Here is a 24,313-nt window from a genome sequence, read left to right as displayed (position 1 = left end):
CCAGACCATGATTCAGTGCAACATTCCTTTGTGTCAGAAAAAGTCTCTTCTAATTACTTCTTGCCTGGAGCTTTGCAATACAAAGCCTTCTCACCTCGAGCACAGCAGGCAGAAAAAGCTCCATGAATCCTCAGCCAAGTCTGTACAGGACCAGCCCCATCTTTAAACCACACCAGGAGGAGTATGCTGAAAGGTCACCTCGACTAGTCAATGGTCAGCTGACCTTCTTTCAGGATCCTAAACGTGAGTTACCACCTACAGCTTTCAGTTATTTAGTTTCTGAAAGATATACTGCATGTCACTCGCCTGCCGGTTGCAACACACTTTTCATAAAGCTGTAATTAAAGGAAACAAATCACAATAGCCAATAAAGGTATTTTAAATCTGGCGTACTAACAGCACATCATTGTTTGAGGCTCTTGTACTAACTGCTCTCTTTAAATCTGTTTCCAACCTAAAAAGGAAGATCGCTCACAACTCTGGATGGTAATTTGGAGATATTGTAGCTCTTTTATCAATAAAGTTAGCCTATTTTAATTGATTGGTCTAGTGGAGGTTTCCACTGTTTGTTAACACCAACAGATCAGGGTCTAATTTCCAATTTTGTAACATGTGTCCACTATTGCATTCATTCATTCATTTTACAATGAATTTAGAAAATCTGACATCTTTCACCCCTTTATCCCCAGGCACGGCTGTTCCGGTCATTCCAGAGTCCAGGGTAGAGACCAAAGGTGACCAGGCCTTTGCCATTAGGTCCACTAACTTTAAAACCTCCCTACCTGAGGAATTTATGTTGGCACCAATGCCATTTATTGTAACACCGCTTAAAAATGCTTTTAACCCTTTTATTGTGCCAGTTAATGTCTGCACACTTTACTGATTTAGTTAACAGATTTGTAATGTAACAATAGTTATAATAATGATTTTATTTACCTTTAAAAACAGAGTTTACAAAGACAGACGAAGCAAAAGAAGGAAACTCAAGAAGATAATATAACAGAATCAACTCAACAGTCAGCCAAACAGAAGGAAGCCTATAGGGATAAGTTAAAACAATAAGGCAAAACACACAATGTAAAACACAAAATGTCAAAATAAGTATATAGAAGTAAAGCAAATAAAAGCATTATCACATGAAAGCAATGCAAATAAAGAGAATAAAAGAAAAATCCAAAAAGTGATAATACATGTAAATTGCAAAAAATTGTTAGACAGAGCCCCTTTAACATTTTTGTAAGTTTAAATAAAGTTTAAATATGTTTGAGTCCCCATGTATCTAATCTATCTTTTTTTAACATTTAAATAAAAATCAGACAACTAACACTAACATGTAATCACAGTGCATGATAACTATAATTCTGCGGTATTTACAAATGAGTTTCCCCCTTATAAACATATACATCTACAGTTTATGATACCTGTCGTGATTATAATACAAGTTTCCGCTAACACACACAATATTGCTTCACTGTTGCAAACATATCCGAGCAGCCTACCCCTGCCCTGAGGGCAGAGCGGGAGTCTTGGCAAAGCTCCACAGGATCTGGTCTGTTGGTGCCTCCTTATAAAAGAGGAGTGAGTGTCTCAGGGTCTCTCACTCTCTGCTCCACAGGATGACTGACACTTCTGCTGCTCCTGCTGCACAATCAATGAGCTAACCGGACCTCAGTGTGCACCTCTGCTGCTCCTGCTTTTGGCCCATACTCAAAATTGGACACTGAAACACCAGAGATTGAGGCAGAGGTCGGACTGTGAGTCGATGTAAAGACAACTACTTTGTTATTTCAGGAATATGCTCCACTTTTAAAACAAAAAAATATTCAGCAATTTAGTTTGACTTTTAACCTCAAACTATTTTCTAAATTATTCTTATACTTATCAGATGGACGCACAAACCTTTCCGCTCTGATTTGATGCAAAAATTACTTTTGTCGTCAGTAACATTAATTAAGGATTTTGTTGTTTCTGTTTTTTCTCCACAGTTGGGACAAAGATGTTCCCCTCCTTTATGTCAGTGCTGCTGGTCACAGCACTGACCAGTGTCTGGGCCCAAGACTTGAATGAAGAGAGGAAAACTAACAAGAAATCCAGGGCAAAATCTCTGGCTGCAAACATTCAGGAGAGACAAGGTAAGAAAATGAATGAAACATACAATGAATGAAAATACTTCTGGAGCAGGAAATATGTTGCTACAGAACTATATGCAGTTTTAAAGGCCTGTGTTTGTTTTCATGTCTTAATCGGATTGTACTAATATACAGTTTTCCTCCTTTATATGAAGATTTACAGATATGAAAGAAAAAAATGCATCATTTTGACAAAGGAATGACATCAGAGTGTAGTCAGTCACTTAGTGAAAATACAACCCAATCACCAGAGTAAATGCTGGCAATCTACGTTTCTGCAAACATGCAGACACGTTGAAACTTTAACTTTGATAAGTTTCTTTTGTTGCAAGTTTACATTTTTCTTTGTGTTTCTCTTTTTCAAATACATGTTTTTACTGCTTTGAACACCAAACGTAACACTTTTAATTTTATGGTCTGACAACACTGTGCTTATGCTCTGATTAGGTTAAGGCACAAAAACCACTTGGTTAGGGTTAGGAAACGATAATGTTTTGGCTTACCTAGTTCTGTCGCCTCAAACACAGCTGGAAAATGTCAGACATCTCGTCAAAAATAACCAGTTTTGTTGTCACGAACACAGCTGGTAAATGTCCCGATGTCTCGTAAAAAATATGTTGATTTACTGCCTCTACAATGGCTGGAAAATGTCCAGATTTCTTACCACTAACACGGCCAGGAAATTTTGTTGCCAGAAACTGGAAAAAGTCCTAATGTCTCAGTGTATGGCATCCTCAATGATCTATATTACTGCACATGGCTACTTTTTCATCATTTAAATTCCCCTTTTATTCAGAAAGTCTTTCCAATAATCAGACTACAGCACTCTACAAAATAAAAGCTGTATCTTTTCAATACATAAACATTACAAAAACAAAGTATTAATCCATCTGCAGTGCACTTACCTTGTTGTAATCTACAGTAATACTGTTTTCACATAGCAGCTTTAAGATAAGGCATCTATTGACTCTGCTGCACACACCTCTCTCAGAGTTGGGCGGCAAAGTTGACAGCGCCTCCTCAGATCTTGGCTGATTAGCTGGGCTTGCTGTAACAGTTATTATTTATGGCTGCAGACATTAGCTTCAGATGGAAATGGCTATCGTGTTTAGTAATTGTTGTGAGGCAGAAGTCACTGTCAGCGTTGGTCTCGTCCAGTTAGTGCTTCCCAGCAAGTTCATAAAATCCAACATGTGCCCCGAGATGTTCGTTTAAAAAAATACGCAGATGATCTCAGCCTCCCTCCGACATACATCCAGCCTAAGTAACGTTAGCCTAATGTCCGCCCACAATTCAAAGCATGGGAGCAACATCATCAACAACAGCAGACTCTCATCTCTGCATCAATGCAGAATCTTCCACGTCCGCATCGTGATGCATCTTATAATCGTGAAATTTCCACACCTCTAACAACAACACCGGAAAATGTCCCAACATCTCATCAAAAATAGTCAGCTATGTAGCCACTAACATGGCCCAAAAATATCTGGTTTTGTTGCCTCTACAACTGCCGGAAAACGTCCCAACACATCTACAAATTTTAACGTATCTGTGATTTACAAAAATGTAGATCTCTAACATTTTACTCTGGTGACTGGGCTGTGAAAATAATAACACTTGTAAAACATACTGTAGTGCCAATAGAAAGTCCTTCATCCTGTTCTGTGTGCACGCAGCCATCATAGATGAGGACTGTAGCTTGGAGCTCTCCTTCCTGTTGGACAGCTCTGAGAGTGCCAAGGACAATCACGAGCAGGAGAAGCAGTTTGTTATGAACTTGGTGGACAGACTCCAGGGGGTACAGCTGCAGACCGGCCGCAGCTTGAGCTTCAGGGCGGCGCTGCTGCAGTACAGCAGTCATGTTATCACAGAGCAAACCTTCAGAGACTGGAGAGGCAAGGAGAACTTCAAGGCCCGCATAACCCCCATCATCTACATTGGGCACGGCACCTACACCACCTACGCCATCACCAACATGACCAAGATCTACCTGGAGGAGTCCAGCCCCGGAAGCATCAAAGTGGCCATGCTGCTCACAGATGGTATCTCCCACCCGAGGAACCCTGACATTTTCTCTGCTGTCGCTGACGCCAAGAACCAGGGCATCAAATTCTTCACTTTGGGCATCACCCGCACAGCCAACGAGCCGGCCAACGTAGCCCAACTCCGTATGCTTGCCAGCCCCCCGGCCTCCCACTACCTGCATAACTTACAGGATGAAAACATTGTTGAAAAAATCGTCACTGAGATTGTGAGTATAATACCTTGTCTTTCAGCAGACGACACTGAGAAGAAAAGGGATGTATTTGCTTTGAATAAGCGTCTATTCAGAGCTGACACATGGACAGGCTTGTTCAGGTATTCGTAAAGAGATGGAATGATGACAATGCTCTGGGGAAACAAATGAAAGAATGTGTATGGCAGCTGTGGATAATGCACAGCTTTAGAATAATACTGTTTGACAAGTGCACGAGCATATCCCCAAGGATTTTCTCTGGCAGAGATTCATTCTTTTTGTCTAGTTTGTCTTTCAACCTCACATTACATTCCTTTAAGTAGAAACAACTGGGTTTAAACAGCTATATTCTCTATACAGTGACACACGACTTGCATTTAGACATTTACTCATTAAACTAAGAATCCTCTGTCGCTGGCTATAACTTGACAAGTTGTTCTTAACGTTAAACTATTCAAAAATGTTATTTGTCTTTATCAGTTTCTCCTCATCTGGTTTTAAGTGCATATAGACCATATCCACATGGCGGCCATTTTCATCATGGCCAAGGTAGAAAGCTTGGATGTCATAAAGCTGTGTTCCAGGTTGCAAGATGTATAAACGTAGGGAATCTGACAAATTGTTCTGAGAAAATCCAGAGGGACATCGAGTCATATTTGTAAAACAACTTATTTGATAAATCCTATTAGCTTCTGTTAGACAACAGCTAACGTTAGCATTTAGCCACTTCCTAGCTAACATTATTGCTTTATAATAGGAAAAGTGTAAATTAATTCTAACGTACACCTTGGACACATTTATTTAAGGCCAGGAGTGAAACACACTGGATGTAATCAAACAGTTAAATTAGCTAGGAAGTGGCTGAATGCTAACATTAGCTAATGGGTTATCAAATAAGTTGTTTTACCTTAGAATATGGCCTGATGTCCCTCTGGATTTTCACAATCCATCATCTCTTCAGTTGTTGATCAATCAGGAAGCAGTGAAATGATAAAAATTTAGCATTCAAGCTTCCCACTATGAGCGAAAATCGCCGCTGTGTGAATACGATCTAAGGTTTCCCACAGCTCCTGTTTGTATGAGGTAGTTTTATAGGCATTTATTCTGCTCCAGTACAAATCTGCATCTCTAAGTAATGATTGAACAAATGTAAGTTTAAATTCTGTATCAACATCTCTTTTCTTTGCAGACTGGTTTGGCAGATGAAGGAGTAAGTATGATTACATTTCGACCATGACATATAATGATGTGTTATTAGCTGAAGGTGCCCACAATGACTGTATAGAATTCAGCTTAGCAAACATGTCTCTTTTTTTTAAGTGCCCTCTGGCTCAGAGATGTGCTTGTGAGAAAGGAGAGAGGGGGCCAGGCGGGCCTTCGGTGAGTATTTAGCCTCAAACCTTTCCAAACATCCCCGCAACCAAAGAGCTGAAGTGTCTCAGGTGTACTTGTCAGAAGAAAGGATTCCTGAAATCTTATCCAGAGATATCTAAAATGATGTTTTAGGAATGGTAATTGTGCAGTTTTGAACAATCAGGGAACGACTACTCCTCCCCCACCGTATAGCTTGCAGGCATTTGCACAAGCAGAGTAAGTAGTAAGTGGATAGGTGGTCCTGTCCCACATTCTCTAAGTTCATCTATAGCAACAGGTTAAAGGAGAGGACAGACTGTAGTCCACTATTCCCTGAGAAATATGTTTGTCGTGGCTCTGTGTGCTCAGTCTTTTTGCCAGCTATTGCGCATTTCTCATTTAACATAAGATGTCCCCCATGGAAACCAGAGGCACCACATTTAGAGCTCCACTCCCTATAAAACTGGACCTATGACCACCATAAATCAGCGTTCCAGCAGCAGTATGGAGCATAGAAGATGATCCCACTGTAGACAAAACCCATGCATTTTCAGTTCACTTGCACTCAAGCTCCTCCCCCCTCAGATAATAAAGAGCTCAGTAGCAATCTATAACAAAATTACATGCTCCATAAACTACACTGTAAAAAAGACTAAGGCTAGCATTGGATTTTAAGTTGACTGAATTTGAGAAGACAAGTTGAGGTAATTTCATAATGATTCAAAACAAATAAACTTTTCTACTTATATAAACTTGATATTAATTCAGTTGTAGTTAATTCCTTTAGTTTACGAATCTCACAATTCAGTTCATAAAGAATTCCCTAGTTGAGTCAACACAATTTTTCAATTTATTTTAAAACTGGAGCTCCAAAGCTACTTAATCCACATTTTAGTCCATCCAAAATGTGTAGTTCTGCTAACTTAATTATGTCAACTTTACCGCTGTAAATAACAGCTGTGGCTGCTCTTATTGGAGCTTTGGTGCTCCAGCATTGGCACTGAAATGCCTATTTCTATTTCTAGAAATTTCTATTCTATTTCCTCTGGAAAGATTTCTCTGTCCTGTCGTGTTTACAACTACAGCTTTTAGTTTTACTAATTAGATGTGCCATGATATTTGTTACAGTGAGATTACTGCGCCCATGGAAACGTTTAAAATAGTTCATCACCTAGGTGCATCTTACTATCTGAATAACGCGCCCCTCTAAATTAGCAGGAAAAACACTGCATCATTGACTTTAGACCAGCTTTCTGTTGTTCATTTTATAAGTTCTGAAGTGGTCTGAAATTAAAAACTAGAAATTTTCAGTTGAACCAGCAAGAATTAATAAAACTTGTATTGCGTTAAGTTAATGATAAATGTCTTTTTACAGTGTATAAAACCATTTTTTAAAATCATACATTTATTAAATTAATAATTTCTCTCTTTTTTAGGTATTTTTGCAGGTTAATATGTATGTTAATGTGCAAAGTCAAGTCTCTTTTTGATCATGTGACAAGGCGACACAATATACAGCAGGTAGTTTAGGTGTAAGACTAATAAACTGAGCATCTTCAAGACCAGGAGAGCAGTCATGCAGGTTAAAATTGACAGTAAGTAGATAGCAAGACTCCCTACTGCTGTGTTCAGTTACGCATGGATAGAAGGACAACACTACGGAGCCAGAAGGGGTTGATGATCCCACCCGCTCACACATTTTCCCTCACATGCAAACTTCCACTCAGGCCCCTCTCCTCCTCAGATTATTGACAGCTCAGGTAATGTTGAGCTTTCCAGGCAGTCCTGGCAGATAATCATGTTGCTGACAGACAGCTGCACAGCCATTAACCAGGTGCTTTCTCCTCAGAGAGATTCTTCAAATTCTTACACTCAGACTAAGAGGCTCTCATAATTGCTCTCATTAGTTTAATGGTCACAAACTAGCGATTTCTAGTTGGATAGAAGCTGACACACGCTGTCCAGGTGCAAGCTTAAGACAACGACCCCCGGCTCTGTGGACAAGACACTTCATGCCAATCCATCCATAAACACATATAACACACAGTCAGACATCAGCCCCTCTTCTCCCTCTGCCTTTCTCAAACAATGCCTGTCTACAGAAATAATGATTTTATTGCACTCTAGGAAGAGAGCAAAATGTCAATAGAAGACATTAATCAAACCTTAACCCTGACTTTGTTTCGTTCTCCAGGGGAAAAAAGGCCGCCCAGGAGAGGATGGAGCCCCCGGGCTTAAAGGGCATAAGGTGTGTGCTTTTTGATGGACATATGGACTTTGTATTCCTTAGCTGGCAGGCTTTTTCAGGAGTTATGTAATACTTCCTGAGTGCTGCACACCTGAATTCTATGTTTCAGTTTTGGAAAAAATATGTCAAGCTTCCTGAACTGGGTCATCCCAAAAGTATAAAGTATTAGGTAAAAAAATATTTTTATATAAGCCTTTAGTAAACAGTTGTTGGTATGGAATTTATTTATGTCAATTATTGCCTGTGATTATCAATATACTGGTAATTTGTAAGAGATATCTACATTTTTAGTAATGACAGTAGTTAAATATATGTATTTTGTTTTTAATACATTAAATAATTTTGCTTATAAAATAAAACATGGCGGCCTGCTGTACCGCACATGGAACTTTACAAGGGTTCATAATGATAAAGAGACCGTAATCTGTATCATTACCAGTGATTACATAATTCATTCAAGTTCAAAAAGGATAGTGATCTGTTCAATGAGGAAGTATTAGGACGCACTCAACACAAACTCTTGAGTGCTCTTAAAGAAATAAGAGGTTGAAAGCTTTATGTTTATACTAAAACTCAGAAACTCAGATGTGTATTGTTAACATCGCTGACATTACTATCTGTGATTACAACAATTATGTATATTCGTCGCAGTTGTTTGTCTAAAATAACAAGACTGGGCTCTATTTTTTAAAAACGCTAATCACTGTCACACTTACAATATGTGGCTGTATCTCTGTTTTAAATATGCTTTGTATTGTTAATACTAATGACCAGTCATATACTTCACAATGACTGCAAATGTATCAGCTTGTTGATCATTTTTAAAATTGATTTAATGTTGAGGAATTATAGGGCTTTGACACATTCACATAAATGGACATTGTTTAATTTTTCTTGAACTCCTATTAATTGGTATAACGAGACAGTGTACTTCTGTTAAATCAGGGTGAAGCAGGACTAAGTGGTCTACCCGGGCGAGAGGGTGCTGAGGTAAATGCCAATAATCATGATCAATATTAAGAAAAAAATCATTATTGTCACTATATTTTGTTTACACGGTATTTCATTATTTTATTTGCAGGGAAAACCAGGTTACAAAGGAGAGAAGGTGCGTGATTTAGATGAATGAAAACAATTAACATTTTATTTTGTTCGAATCAAGCCTGTTTGACACTTTCCGCACAGGGTGAGAGGGGTGAGTGCGGGACTCCAGGAATCAAAGGAGACAGGGTACGACGACGCTGTGGACACCGTACAATAAGAATATTATGTTTTCAGTTTAATATTACGTACTTACCTTCACACTGTGTTTCATCTTATGGTCTTTCTTTTCCCTTTGTGATGTGCTTCAGGGTCCTGAGGGTTCAGTTGGAACAAGAGGGCTTCGAGGTCTGCAGGTAAGTCATATTTTCATAGTAAAATATGTAATTGATGTGTTTATTGACATTTTTGATAGTTGGGGTACTCAGCTATACTTACAATATGACTTGTAAGCTTGTGTGACAATCTAAATTTGCATATTTGTGTATTATTAGAAATACCCATGGACTGCTGAATATGTTAGGGATACTGTTTGTGAGGAAAATGTCCTTTATATAGTTGTAAATCGCTGCAGATGTTCAAATGTTTATGGATATTATCTCGTTGTGTCTGCTCAGGGGTTACCGGGACCACACGGAGACGTGGGACCAGAGGGCCCTCAGGGAAAGCAGGTCAGCCGCCTTTTGAACGACTTTTACTTCATCGTGCACATCTGCTGTGACCTTTACATTTCCTTTTATGATCAGTTTAAACAAGAGGTTGGAGCTTTACCACCCCGGTCATTACCATGCAGCACAGAGGCCTGCTTGTCTGGTAATAGATCCCTGTGTGAACATTTGGCAATAAGCCAGAGTCCTCCCCATCATTACTGTTAGTCACCAGCAAGGTGATGAACCACCAGCAAAATATCTCACTGCAGGTTCTCCTCATGGCTTGTATCCTGTTCCTAAATAAAGACGAGGAAGTGCCTACAGCATCGTCAGCTGCTCCAACGAGGCCTGTAGATAATAACATACAGGGAAAGTCAGTGTATGCTCAGTGTCTCGCCGTGTGAGGACATGCAAAGATTAACAGGACTCTTGGTGGTCCCTACGTAGTATTATTTATGTTAGATCCCTCAGGGAGACTCCTGTTAGATGAGACTTTTGACATGTTCATTTAATTTCATATGTATTTTTTGATTTCATGATTGGATAAAGTGGGCAGGGATACCAGAACATTTATGAGCAGAAGGAGGAAAGACGTGTTACTGACCAAATACTCTATAACAGTGATTACTGTCCTAATATAGTTATTTAACACTTTTAATAAAAAAAAATATATCAGCAGCTTTAAATAATCATCTAAGAAAAATTCATATGGAAGGGAGTAAAATGGCACATAGAAATGAATATATTCTGTTAAAACAGACTAAATTATTACATCTCTCTATGTCAGACTCTGTATTTTGGTTTTCCCAGTGATTTTTTTGTAGGTCAAACCACTACCTAAACCTCAAGAAAATACGGTAATTAATCCGAACTTTGATGTAGTGAAGAGCCTTCAACAGTTCTTTGTTATTCTGAGACACTGTTGTTTGGCTTTTTGATCTTTGAGACATTACTGGAGCTCGTATCTGTCCTAACCTGCAGGAAGAGATCAAATATCTCGCCCACCACCCTGTTTAGTACACACAACAACAAAAGAACTTCCAGCATTATTATAGCTTCAAAAAGAGCATCTGCACACAATAAATGAATGACATAATGTAGATGGTTTAAAGAGAAGGGTTATAAAGACAAAAAAGTGTTTTTAAAGGATGTTGCATGTTAATTGTTATCATGTTTGTGATCACAGGGTGAACGAGGCCCAGCCGGCCCTCCAGGAATTCAAGGGGAAACTGGAATTGGACTTCCAGGACCAAAAGTAATTTTTTTTAAAATATTTTTTGTACTTTGTGATTGTTTATTTGCTATCTGCAGCTATCTGTATTTCCCCTATTAAATTAAGTCGTTATATAAATCTGCAGGGTGACATGGGATTCCAGGGCCGAACAGGTCCTCCTGGTCCTCCTGGAGTGGGCGAACATGGCCTTCCTGTAAGTAAAGAAGAAACTAAAGCTGTGCTGTGGCAAATTTTTGAATATTATGTTTTTGTGGTGTCCATATTTGTTAAGTGGAAAATGTGATTTGTAGCGAAAGACTTTGACCTGAGCACTTTTTGGGTGACATATTATGCACACTGACTTTGTTTACAGGGGCCTCAAGGACCGCAAGGTGTTCAAGGAGATAAAGGACCCCAGGGCGAAGGTTTTCCTGGACCAAAGGTATTATTTGGAGTCTATAATCAGAGAACTCATCAAAACAGTTGTATCATTGTCGAGGTTTATGAAATTAATCAAGTAATGCCTAAATGCTTAAAAAATATTGATAAATGTTACATTGTCTCAGAGAACTGTCTGACTTTACTCATCCACTGTTCATGATTTGCTATGACATTAGTCAAAAATGTGTCATCTATTGTACAGGGCACTGCAGCCACAAGTCTCAATAGACCATATTCACATGGCGATCATTTTCCTCTGCAATCAGGGTGGGAAGCTCAAATGTTATACTGCTGTGTTCCAAGTTGTAAGTTCAACTGAATAGACAATGTATACCGAAAATCTGGACGGACATTGAGCCATATTTTAAGGTAAAACAACATATTTGATAACCCGTTAGCTTCCGAGAGACAACAGCTAATTTCGAACATCACATGTATCTTGGACACTTTTATTTAAACCACAAAGTGAAACGCGCTGGATGCAATCAAACGGTAATATTTACTAGAAAGTGGTTGAATGATAACAATATCTAATGGGTTATTAAATATGTTGTTTTACCTTGAACTATGGCCCTAGCAACTGTCCGAATATAGTCTACATGTAGTGATGTGTAAGAAAACCCGAATCAGAGACCAATCGCAACACAGCATGACACGCTGAATCTAAGTAAAGTACTTCAGTAAAGGTACTTAGTTACATTTCATCACTGATGGCTGGCATTTCTAATAGACCCTCAGATCCAAAAATACACCAACAAAAAACACACTGTATTGACCTGGTCACTGATGTTAGAGAGTGAATCCTCAGGTCTAGTTGTATGTACAGTATCCGGGCCTTTCTGCAGTTCATGGCCTGCATCTGTCAAAACCACATCTCACTCTGTTCCAGCTCACTGACTCATAACTCAGGTGTTCACTATAGCATTACTACTCACTCTTGTTAAGCCTGTGAAAACAGTATTTTTCCCTCTGTGCTGCAACATGCTGCACCAGCAACAAGAGACTAAATACAAATACCCCCATTCAAACTGATATGGGATTGCTGGGCATATTCATGGAGATTATTAATGACAGCAGCAGCACAGAGAACCACAATGAAGAGAGATTTATGTTAAATACCCAAGTAGGAGTAATGCATCAGTACCCTCTCACAAGACAGAACATGTGGGTGAAAATTACAATGGGAGGAGCACATTAATGTGGTTGTAGTGGAAATAAATCTATGTACACTTTTATTTGTTAAAGAAAGCTCTTGGAAGATGAACACTGAACGTGTCCTCAAGCAACAACACATCTGTTTGACTTGTGCCAGACTTCCTTATAGATTTTGATCCTCTGTTGACTTCTTGTAAAAAAACAAAAGGACCAGAGTGCTTCTGTCAGTGGTGATCAAAATGTCAGAATTTCATTATACTTGGATGTTGCTCAGCCTGCTTCCATTCTCACTTCATAATTCACTAGTAGTGGTAAAAGTTAAAGGATTATGTAGTCGTGAAGAAAAAATGGTTCCATTCCTCGTGCATAGGATCATTTTGGATCAATCACAAACGGCTAACAGGAGCCAACATGCTCGTCCTTCATCCTCTCTTCACTGAGAACAATGCAGACTTGGCTGTGACCCAAGAGCGAGTGGCTGTGATGTAACTGACAGAGATCACCTGATTTTGTTCCACAGGGGGATCGAGGGCTTCCTGGACCGAGGGGGCCGAGGGGACAGCAGGGTGCAGGAATCAAAGGAGAAAGGGTTGGTCATAAATGTATCATCTAACAAAGAGAATATATTGTAAACACTCAAAGGCAACACAACAAAGGCTCTAATTAAATCCATAAGGGAACGAAATGTCCTCTAGGCTTGAAAATAGCTTCTTGGATAAGATGAGAGGAGTGCATTAAAGTCTGGTTAATGAAGAAAGGTTGAGGGCTAAAGATAAAACAAAGTGCTGCACTACCATGAAAGACACTATAACCAAATTAAAATGAGGTTATTCATCTCACTAATGCAGTCATTGTAATTAAAAGGTGCCCTGTGGAGTTTCTTTACTCACCAAAAACACATTGTGCGTGTAACAGGTCTACCAAACTTGTTGAGTGCATTTCTCCCACCAGCTTGCAGTTTTCTTCTTCACTGCCTTTGCAGGCAGACAGCTGTGTTTCTTGGCTTGTTACTGCTACATGTTGATCATTGGAATAGGATGAAACCACTGGCATGAATCGTGTATCGTGCCACCTACATGCGTGCATAACCTGCTCTACAGCCCTGCTAGAGTTCAGAAACTCCAACTCTGTATCACGCAGAAGTGTGTAATAAACCTGCAGGTCATTGTTGCAGAGTCTCACCTTACCACACCCAGGTGTGAAAAGCAAATGTTCTCATTCTGCGGTAAAATTAGCAATAATTAATATCCAACATCCCGTTAGATTTTCAAAATAAAGCTTGCTGAGAAACAATTCAGCTGATGGTCACAGTCTGGTTGCGTTTAGGGATCAAAACTATATGGTTGGATTTAGAAAAAGATCCTGGTATGTCACAAAAGTGTCTGTGTGTTTGAATTCAGGTCAACCTCTCAGTGAACTCAGCACTCACCAGAGACTCCGGTTCTCTCTCTTCTTTTCCCCCTCTCCTCTATGTAATATTTCATTAAGTAAAGTAACATTTCCCCTCCAGCCCAGGCTGAAAGTCTACATTTCAGTACATAAACATCTAACAATGGAGGTCACATCCCTGGATCTCTGCTGCAGTCAGGCTGATAAACAGGAGTATAAAGATAAATCCACTTTTTAATCCCAAAGATTAATCGGTGATCTTTTTTCGGGTGCCAAACTTTGCCCACAGCCTATGTTACTATTCTGTCATCTACTAAGTACAGTGAAAGTCTAACTTGGAGAATTATTAGACCTTGGAGATCTGCACTATATTGGAGAATTTTGTTTTTATTAACATCTTCTTGCTAGATTCAAGAACTTTTTGCAACAATTAAGCAATTAAGCACTTACTGGCAATTCAGTTCTTGTTCTGAGGTTCCCTCCGATGCTCATACAGACTGTATAAAAAAGAAAATCACACAAGTAAAATCAGAAAAGTGAAAAAGAGAATATAAGATATATAAGCAGTGCAGAATAAATATAGTGTAGGGTGGAGTATTGATATTATATGTAAAACATGTACACTTGTTTAGTCAAGGGAGTCACTGAGAAGTGATTCTTGTGTATGAAACTGACTGGTGTTTCACTTCCAGGGTGATTTTGGGCCTCCAGGTCCTCCAGGGCCAACCGGACTGACAGGAGTGGGCATACAAGGAGAGAAGGTCAGCAAAATGTCTTCATCTGTGTTTTCATAATGTCACACTTACATATATACAGTACATTGAGCAGTAGGACAGTCAACACTGACAACCCTCTAATCTACATTACTCATCAGGGAGTTGAGGGTCCAAGAGGTCCACCAGGAGGCAGAGGAGTTCCAGGAGAGGGTTTACCTGGACCGAAGGTTTGTCAAAACACTTACTGTATAAAATGCAAGATTGAATGCGCTTATATGGTCAGAAAGAGCTGACATGATGGTTAACATCCCCACCACACAGAGACAATTCTCTGAATTTGATTCCAGATCAATTCAGCTTCACAATTTGATACTGTCCTTTCACTTCAATGTGAAGTAGGACGAGTCAAAAGAGTGAGGAGTAACGGACAGAAACTGCAAATGAACTGTAAAAAGGGTTTTTGAGTATTTAAGGTGGTTTCATCAGTTGTAATATTGCTGATTTCAGTTTCAGATTTAATATAATATGGATATAATATCACATATGTCATTGTAAACAGTATATAACATAGATATTGTACAATATCAAAATGTAAATGTTCAGTGTGTAGGATTTGGGGGCAGAAATGGAATAAAATATTCATAATTTTGTTTTCATGAGTGTATAATCACCTGAAACTAAGAATCATTTTGCTTTCGTTACCTTAGAATGAGCCTTTAATATCTGCAGAGGGAGCAGGGCCTCTTTCATGGAGTCCGCCATATTGCGTCGCCATGTTTCAACAGTAGCGTTTTTAGCAGTTCAGTTAGTTGCAATCTGCGACCTCACCACTAGATGCCACTAAATCCTACACACTGGACCTTTAAGTGTACCACCAAACAATAACTTAAACTAAGCAATATGCCAAACAAGTCCTTTTTAAAAAAAGATATAATAATAATAATGTCATCATGCTATTTCTATTAACAGGGAGACCAAGGTTTACCAGGAGAGCAGGGAGGTCCCGGAGAGACAGGCATTGGTGAGCCTGGTTCAAAGGTAAGTTACTATATGCACTGAACCAAACAAGTCAATTAATTGTTGGTCTATATTTGTCAATATATGTGCCAATATACTGAATCCATTGAAAATACCATTTTACTGTTACAGGGAGAGCCTGGAGGCACTGGTTTAGGCGGCGTTCCTGGTCTTCCAGGAGAAGATGGAGCTCCAGGGCAGAAGGTAAAGCACATTATGCCAACTCTGTGGAAAATGTCCATTTTGTAACACAATTTTCTTAGAAATGTCTCATCTACCTCTTCTCTCTTAGGGGGAGCCTGGTTTACCTGGTTTAAGAGGTCCTGAGGGAGCACAAGGAATTGGTACTCAAGGGGAGAAGGTGTGCTTTAGTTGTATATCCTTGCATAGTTCAGAATTTATCATGACAACAATGTTAATCAGATGATGTGTGCTGTATTCCCTCCCAGGGTGACCAGGGTATGAGGGGCATCCGTGGATTACATGGGCCTCCTGGGATCTCAGGACCCTCTGGGCCAAAGGTAAGAATTAAAGGAACAAGTATTTTATTGTGATGGGATAGCTTCCTGGATGAAGTAAGCAGCCTCTTTCCTTTTATTCTCTGATGACTACCTGCTGTTGAAGATTTATGCCTCATCAACCTAACCTTTGAATAGAGCCAAAAAACAAATCCCCTACATGTTTTTGTCAGTACAAGTGCTGTCAAAATAAAGACGAGCATGAATTGGATTTTAAGTCTCTTGCCAACTCAACACCTTGCAGGGTGAACGTGGAATACCGGGCCAGCTGGGCATGCCAGGGCAGCCAGGACGGTCCATATCGGGTCCAAAGGTAAATAAATATAAACAGATCATCAAACTGTCTCTTAACATAATTGGCACCGAGGTGATAGTAGCAGGCAGCCAGAACTGCCAGATGGCGTTTGATGCGATCAGAAAAAAATGTTCAACTGTTCAACCCTGTGTCTTTATTGTCTTGTCTCCAGGGTGACGTCGGTCCTGCTGGTCCCTCTGGTCCTGTTGGGGAAACAGGCCATGGATTACCTGGACCAAAGGTAATCACTTAAGAACACTGTGTGTTTATACATGATTCATTAACCATATTGTTTCTAATCAGCATAATGTGGTTGGTCTTCATCACTACATTCTGTTCCACCAGGGTGAACGTGGTCATCCGGGTTTACCAGGTGGAGTTGGTCCAAAAGGCGAAGGCGTCTCCGGCCCTGTGGTTTGTATCATCAATATCTTGCATATACTGAGATTCTGAAACCAGCAGGGTCCAAAATTAGCTCCCATCACTTGCCAAATGCAAGTAAAATTTACATTGGTGAAAAGGGCCTACTACCAAAAGCTTTAATCACTACACAGAAGTTGATTGACTACGTACGTAAAAAAAGGTTTATTTTGGACACTGGTAACCAGATTATGCTGTGCATCTTGTCTAAACTTATATAATTTACTTATTTTAGGGTCCTCCCGGACTGCCAGGCTTACCGGGTGAGCAGGGTCCAGAAGGAATAGGAATTCCTGGCCCCAAGGTTTGTGTCTACATGTTGTTTGTTTGTCTGTTTTTAGCTAGTGCAAATGTATGGGGATGCTTATTTGACTAACTGGTTTTAATGTCTGTTTCAGGGTGACATTGGCTTCAGAGGATTGCCAGGTTTGCCCGGCCCACCTGGAGAGGGCTTACAAGGACAACCTGTAAGAAAGATTATCTAACAAACAGCTTCATCAAGTTATTATTAGGATCCCATATTGTAAAAAGTGATATTTCATGTCTTTTCTGATTATAAAGCAGGTTTAAGTGCTGTATAAATACTGCTGAAGTATCAAAAACGCTCAATTCACAGAAAAATGTATTCAGTATTCTGTATTCAAGCATTGTGCCTTCAAACAAGCCGTCACGACTTCTGTAATGTTGTGATGTCACTACCCTTAACAGACTTGAGGCAGAAATGTGGTGGGTGGTGCCTGCTCAGGTCTGTGAGAGCTGACCAATCAGAGCACACTGGACTTTTGGGAAGGGGGTCTTAAAGAGACAGGAGCTAAAACTGAGCATTCAGACAGGGGATGAATAGAGGTGCTGCAGCAATGGACAGTATGAGAAAAATGATTTGTTTTTTGAGCGTTAAAGCTTTTAAACATTTTTTTCCGTGGACATCCAAAATAAAACTATGAACCTGAAAATGAGCATAATATGGGACCTTTAATATTCAAATCTCAATCAAAGCTAATAATACACAAATGAATCCTTGGACAATATATGAGATAAGAAATTGTACTGTGATAATTTACTAAATGCAAGTTTCTTTTCATTAACCAGTGATGTGAATGATTTTAAACATTTGTTTTCAGGGTAATGTTGGGAGACCAGGACCTGCTGGTCCAACTGGACCTCCAGGAGAAGGTATCCAAGGCCCAAAGGTAAAGGTTGCCACTGTCTTACATAAAAGCTGTCTTTCAATCACTTACCAAGCTCTTTTAATGTACATTTGCACTATCTTGTCCATGGCAAGTAAAAGTGAAGCAATGTTATTAAGTGGTGCTGATATGTTACACAATAGAACTGCCTGACAAACTAGCTAGAGGACAAAACACAACAATAATTTATGATCTGCTGAAAGTGCATAACACTCCTGTAACATTCAATAAAACAAAAATTTTATTTCAGGGTGAGCCAGGATCTCAAGGTATGACTGGGCCTAGAGGGCCTCAAGGAGATGGATTTCCAGGAGCTAAGGTGACAGATTTACGCGTATATTGTAAACATTTTATTAACATCCGATTTACTGGTTTTCTAACTGTTGAATCACTCTTCCCTTCGTTCAAGGGCGATCGTGGAATACCTGGTGAGAGGGGAACAAAAGGTACAAAAGGAGACTTGGGAGATGCTGGAGTCCCTGGTGACGCAGTAAGTCAAACAGATCTTAATCTTCGCCTCCTCAAGTAAAGAATCAAATCAGATTAAGATGTCGATCCTTTGCCCAAAAACTTGGACAGCTCCCAAATGAGGTATACTCTCCATACAGATTAGTTGTTTGACATTTGTAATCATATACTTAATAATAATAGTTATCATCACGATCATCACCTCAATCTACATCTCAATCCTTTTGGATAGAGATACTATGTTATTTTTGATAACACGCTACGGAAACAGTGATATTCTTCTCAACTTTTCTCAAATCCCAGGGGAGACCAGGAACAAAAGGAGATCCAGGCCTCACAGTAAGTTCATCAATTCAACTAATGTTTGGACATTCAATAGATTGTAGTGATCTTGTACTAATATAAATGTCTCATATTTTTTCAGAGAGAAGACATTATCAAGCTGATCAAAGAAATCTGTGGTAAGACTTCAAGTCAAGTTTATTGGTGGTACAGTTAATGAGTAGGTGGTGTCTAAAAGGAAAGCATGCAGCAAAGTATATTGTGCAATTAGTTATGATATATCTTTCTGTGGCATGGATGTAGAGATATAGTATGAAAAAAGTATGAAAGGTGTTTCATTGTCAAATATTCAGTTAATCAGTTTGGTGCAGAATTGGACAGCGCATTTTTTTTATAAGGTAATTATTATTATAGGACAGTTATAAAGTACATATAGTGACAGTATTTCATTGTTTACAGGATGTGGCATCAAGTGCAAAGAACGACCAATGGAACTTGTGTTCGTCATCGACAGCTCAGAGAGTGTCGGCCCCGAGAACTTTGAAATCATCAAGGACTTTGTCACCAGGTTGGTGGACCGGACTACAGTCGGACGAAATGCCACCCGAATCGGACTGGTCCTCTACAGTCTGGACGTCCATTTGGAGTTCAACTTGGCCCGCTACATGAGCAAACAAGACGTGAAGCAGGCAATCAGAAAAATGCCTTACATGGGCGAGGGAACCTACACTGGCACAGCCATCAGGAAGGCGACTCAGGAGGCTTTCTTCAGCGCTCGGTCTGGAGTCAGAAAAGTCGCCATCGTCATCACTGATGGTCAAACTGACAAAAGAGAGCCTGTCAAGCTTGATATAGCTGTGAGGGAAGCTCATGCTGCAAACATTGAGATGTACGCCCTGGGAATTGTCAATTCATCAGATCCTACGCAGGCTGAGTTCCTGAGAGAACTCAACCTCATTGCCTCTGACCCCGACAGCGAACACATGTACCTCATTGATGACTTCAATACTCTACCAGGTGATAATCACAGTCAGATATTGGAAATATATTATCTTTTAATATTATATTGTAAAGGCCCTGAAGTTAAATCAAATCATTTTTTTCAAATCAGTTTTATTTATATAGCCCAAAATCACAATCACATTGCCTCAATGGGCTTTACAATCTGTACAGTGAAACTGATTTCATTTCTTTTTTCAGCTCTGGAGTCAAAACTCGTCAGCCAGTTCTGTGAAGACGAAAATGGCGCCCTTATTTACAATCGCATTACAAATGGACACTGGAACGGCAACAATGGCCATGGGCATGGTGTTCATGGAAACAATGGAAATGGAGAGAATAACAACGGCAATAATGGTTATGTTTATGGAAACAACGGATACGGGAACAACGGGAACGGTTACAATTACCAAGAGGAGATCCAAAATCAGAGACGCACCAACAGCCGAGGCCGTGGAGACACTTTCACGCTGCCCATCAGTGCTGATCCTCTCCCTGTTCAGGTCTTTGCTGAAAACCAGTAACTGTATATAAAGATAGATGACATGACAGCTCCCCAAAAGTGAAGCCAAAACATGTTGATCGCCCCTGGTGGCTGGATACAGTATCGGTCATAAATCCTGCCCCCTCCATGTTAGCAGATAGGACATGAGCCAAACTTAAAACTCATTAATACACATCAAATACATTTTTCCGAAAGATGGTTTACGACTTTTTAGGTCCTTCGTACACTGATGAATGTTCAAGCATTCATTTTTTTGGAATAGTTGGACAATATGTAAGAATTCTGGTTAAAGACCTTCAAAAATGAACTTAAAATTATCAACACAAGGTGAAGAAATAACAGTTTTGACATTATGATGTTTATGTATTGTGTTGCAGAGATATCTACTGAAGTTAGCATGCTCACCTGTGCAGTGGCCTACAAACACCAACACTTCCCCAGTGCTCAGAGGTCCCAGTCTGGACCGCTTGTTGCACAGCTAAGTGACTAACTAGCTAACAGCAGCTACAGTTAGAAGGCCCATAGAAAGAAAACAAAAACTAGTAATGATTTTGTTCATCGTACTTTCTTTGTTCTCATAGAACCTACTTTAAATTTAACATTTTCAGTAGTTGCTGAGCCAACAGTCCCCTGGTGCTCGAAGCTCTCTGTCTGGACCACTGGATGCACAGCTAATCAAGCTATCAAGCTAACTGCAGTTATAAGTTAGTGGTTACTAGTTTGTTTTGAATATAAATTCGCCAGGTGGCCAATTCATACATATTGCATCTTTATTTGTTAACTGATGCTATAAAAATGTGGGTGAAATGTCATGATTGATAGCTTGATTAGTCATAAGTGTATCCGCAGGAACTTCATACTGCTGCTCCTCCTCCAGATCACTACTGTGCAGACTCTGGCACAAATGTCATCACCAGGGCAATATGGCAGTACCTGTATCTGGTATCTTTTGGCTTCATTTTTGCACAATGGGAGGAAGAGGAGACACGTCGTCCATCTTTGTCCTCACATATGTCAACGCTCAAAATTAAAAAAGACCGGTAAAATATTGTAATTGCTGATGCGAAATATTTCACAAAACTGATGGCCTTTTTTTGTTGTCCTCTTACTCTAGGTGGTGGAGGACGATGAAGGTGAAGATTTAGACATAAGAGCCCATGCAAGGGGTGGCAGTACTGTCGCTGTACATGTAGTTAACAAAACAGCATCTTTATCGCCTGTGAGAGAAATCTCTGTGTCCAATGAGGCAGCCTTATCATCTTCATCTTCTTCTACATCTTCTTCCTCATCTTCAACATCGGTGTCAACACTGGACTCAGCTTCTTCTTTTAACTCTAATCAGTTGCAGCCTGTGGTGAATCCAGTCCTGCCTGAAGGTGAGTACTGCAGCCCTCCTCAGTTCATAGAGAACATTTTGACACACACATTAGGAAAAGCACAGATGTTAATAATAAAATGAATGAGGGCTGTGTTGCTTTTAGGTGCTTTGATTTTACACAACATGTCTTATTCCAGACTAATTTTGGAAAACATGCATCTCACACACCATTTCTCCTTCAGAGGCTCCTTCTCTTGATCCTCGCTGTAACCTCAGCTTGGACCAAGGCACCTGCAGAAACTACAGCATCCACTGGTACTATGACAAGCAGGCCAATTCCTGTGCACAGTTCTGGTACGGAGGCTGTGCTGGAAACGACAACCGTTTCGAAACAGAAGATGAATGCAAGAAGACTTGTGTTGCATCCAGAACAGGTAACTTTTCTTTAAGATTTTTAACAACAAATGTGCACACTCCCTTTTTGTTTTCTTTTCTGAATATTACATTTTTTTGTCTCCAGCAGGATAAAAGGAGAAGAAGCCATCAGGAGGTGGACTTAACTACTCTTCAGTCTGCTGATTTGTTATTTTAATGTGATGCATTTCATCAGTTGTGTTCGGAAATTTCCATGCACTTTTCTAACACACACACTCATTTTCTAATCAAATAGCAAAATGGTGCCATAAAGAGAAAAACAGCTGACATGTTGATTTTTCAACCCAATTAATGACTTAACTAAGATTAATCTCTACAAAGACTGACTTTATTACCTCAAAGTTGTTGTATTGTTCTTGACACATTACATTGATACAATCCTTTATTCAGGGTTAGGCTGTCCTGTGTTTAAAATGAGAACAAAGGGAAAATAACAAAATAAGGTTAATTCAAAAACATTAACAATTAACCTGTAGATCATTCTCATACCTCTATGAGTGACGTGCCTCACATTCATTCAATATATTTTTTAGCAAGACAGCAATAATACAATTTTTGTTCATCTTGTGTTGATATAATTTGCCGAAATATGCTGAGTACTTTTATGTGTGTTCTGTTTGTTGTCATTATGTGTCCATTTGGGTTATGATTGGCAGCTGTAATAAAGAGCCATTTTCTGTCCGGGTGCTGCTTTCAGAGGTTTAATACGAATGTCATCTTCTGATGAAGACTGAGGCTTTCTGCGATCCATCCATTAAAGGCCTGTCTATTTGGGCAGTGTGTGTATATCTGAACAAATGTATGTTTTTTTATAATAAATTATAAAATAATGACGGTTGCCAGTTTCCTTTGTTTCCTTTCCTTTCATCTGTATCCATCCTCCTTTGTGTTCTTAGTCTTAGTATTTCACATTATGGCTCTAATCTCTCTAATTTCCATGTTTGGTTGCCATAGAATTAAAAAAATATGTTGTTTTAGGGGTTTTAGCTTTGTGAAACAGCTGTCCTTTAATTACCAGTGCTATAAAAGTACGTACACAAATTAAATTTTTCCCACCATGACTGCAGGGTGGAATGCCCCAAAGTTATGCAAGCTATTAAATCCCAAAGGGACTGTTAATTAGTACTTTATTAAAGGCAGGTGTGCTAGAAAGACCTGCCAATTAAAATGTTAAAAACACATGGGTAGAGAAAAACAAGGTGCACTTAATTTATATGAGACAGCTATACAAAGTATAGTTTAGTAGAGTTATATTTTGGTATTAAAATGTCAATATAAATAGGTACCGACCGACTCCAAATGGCCTGAAACGGGCTCCTAAACACTCCCTGAAGGAACAACTGAACAATTTTGCTCCTGACACTTGGTCAAATTTCACCAACCGACTCCAGATGGCCTGAAACGTGCTCCTAAACACTTTCTGGATGAACAAGAGCTTACAATATTGAACATTTATACCACTAACTCACTGTATCACCTGCTACAACTAACTAACTGGACCACTTTCAACCTATTAAGGGTCACAGATATGACTCTGTTAGCCTATATACACAGTTTGTCCCTTTTAATTATATCGTTATCTCAGGAAAACAAAGTTTCGTTATCTCGAGATCTCGAGAAAATTATCCTGTTATCTCGGGAAAACGGAGGAAATAAAATGTATGAATGCATGGCCCTTTAGTACGGAAGCCCTAAGGGCCATGCATTCATACATTTTATTTCCTCCGTTTTCTCATGATAACGAGTTAATTTCATTTGTTTTCTCGAGATCTCGAGTTATTATCTCGAAATAACAACTGTTGTTTTCCCGAGATTACGGGATAATTTTCTCGAGATCTCAAGATAATGAAACTTTGTGTTCCTGAGATAACGACATAATTGATTTGAGATCTCGAGATAATGACTGTACGGAAGCCCTAATGGGCCATGCATTCATACATTTTATTTCCTCCGTTTTCCCGTGATGACGAGTAAATTTCATTTGTTTTCTCGAGATCTCGAGTTATTATCTCGAAATAACAACTGTTGTTTTCCCGAGATAATGGGATAATTTTCTCAAGATCTCGAGATAACGAAACTTTGTTTTCCCGAGATAACAATATAATTCATTCGAGATCTCGAGATAATGACTGTGATATGATAGGCCTGAGATTATGGAGACGTCCGGGACCTTGTAGCTGGTCAGCTTTGTAGTTAACAACGACATCAGGCTCACTTAGATTGCGCTGCCGATATAGCTGAAGCCTTGCTAACCGTCTTTTTAGATTACACACACTAATGTGTATATTATCTGTAATA

General features: G+C 39.4%; 1 protein-coding gene across 1 annotated transcript; it reads left to right on the top strand.

Annotated features, from left to right (window-relative positions):
• Window positions 1-1,996: 1,996 nt before the first annotated feature.
• col28a2a (collagen, type XXVIII, alpha 2a) lies at window positions 1,997-22,108 on the top strand. Its single transcript, XM_073473139.1, has 35 exons — window positions 1,997-2,132; window positions 3,806-4,380; window positions 5,555-5,575; window positions 5,686-5,745; window positions 7,913-7,966; window positions 8,912-8,956; window positions 9,048-9,074; window positions 9,152-9,196; window positions 9,319-9,363; window positions 9,625-9,678; window positions 10,844-10,912; window positions 11,016-11,084; window positions 11,244-11,312; window positions 12,987-13,055; window positions 14,548-14,616; window positions 14,730-14,798; window positions 15,541-15,609; window positions 15,721-15,792; window positions 15,881-15,949; window positions 16,038-16,109; window positions 16,351-16,419; window positions 16,574-16,642; window positions 16,747-16,815; window positions 17,057-17,125; window positions 17,220-17,288; window positions 17,943-18,011; window positions 18,259-18,327; window positions 18,418-18,498; window positions 18,780-18,815; window positions 18,901-18,937; window positions 19,218-19,775; window positions 19,959-20,260; window positions 21,377-21,638; window positions 21,823-22,014; window positions 22,104-22,108. The coding sequence occupies exons 1-35, from the start codon at window positions 1,997-1,999 to the stop codon at window positions 22,106-22,108; spliced, it is 3,714 nt and encodes a 1,237-aa protein (XP_073329240.1).
• The last annotated feature ends 2,205 nt before the right edge of the window (window positions 22,109-24,313 follow it).

This window comes from Pagrus major, chromosome 9 (assembly GCF_040436345.1).
Source record: "Pagrus major chromosome 9, Pma_NU_1.0".
In the NCBI taxonomy this organism is placed as follows: domain Eukaryota; kingdom Metazoa; phylum Chordata; class Actinopteri; order Spariformes; family Sparidae; genus Pagrus; species Pagrus major.
Note: the sequence above shows the minus strand (reverse complement) of the source record. Positions and strands in the feature narration are given on the sequence as shown.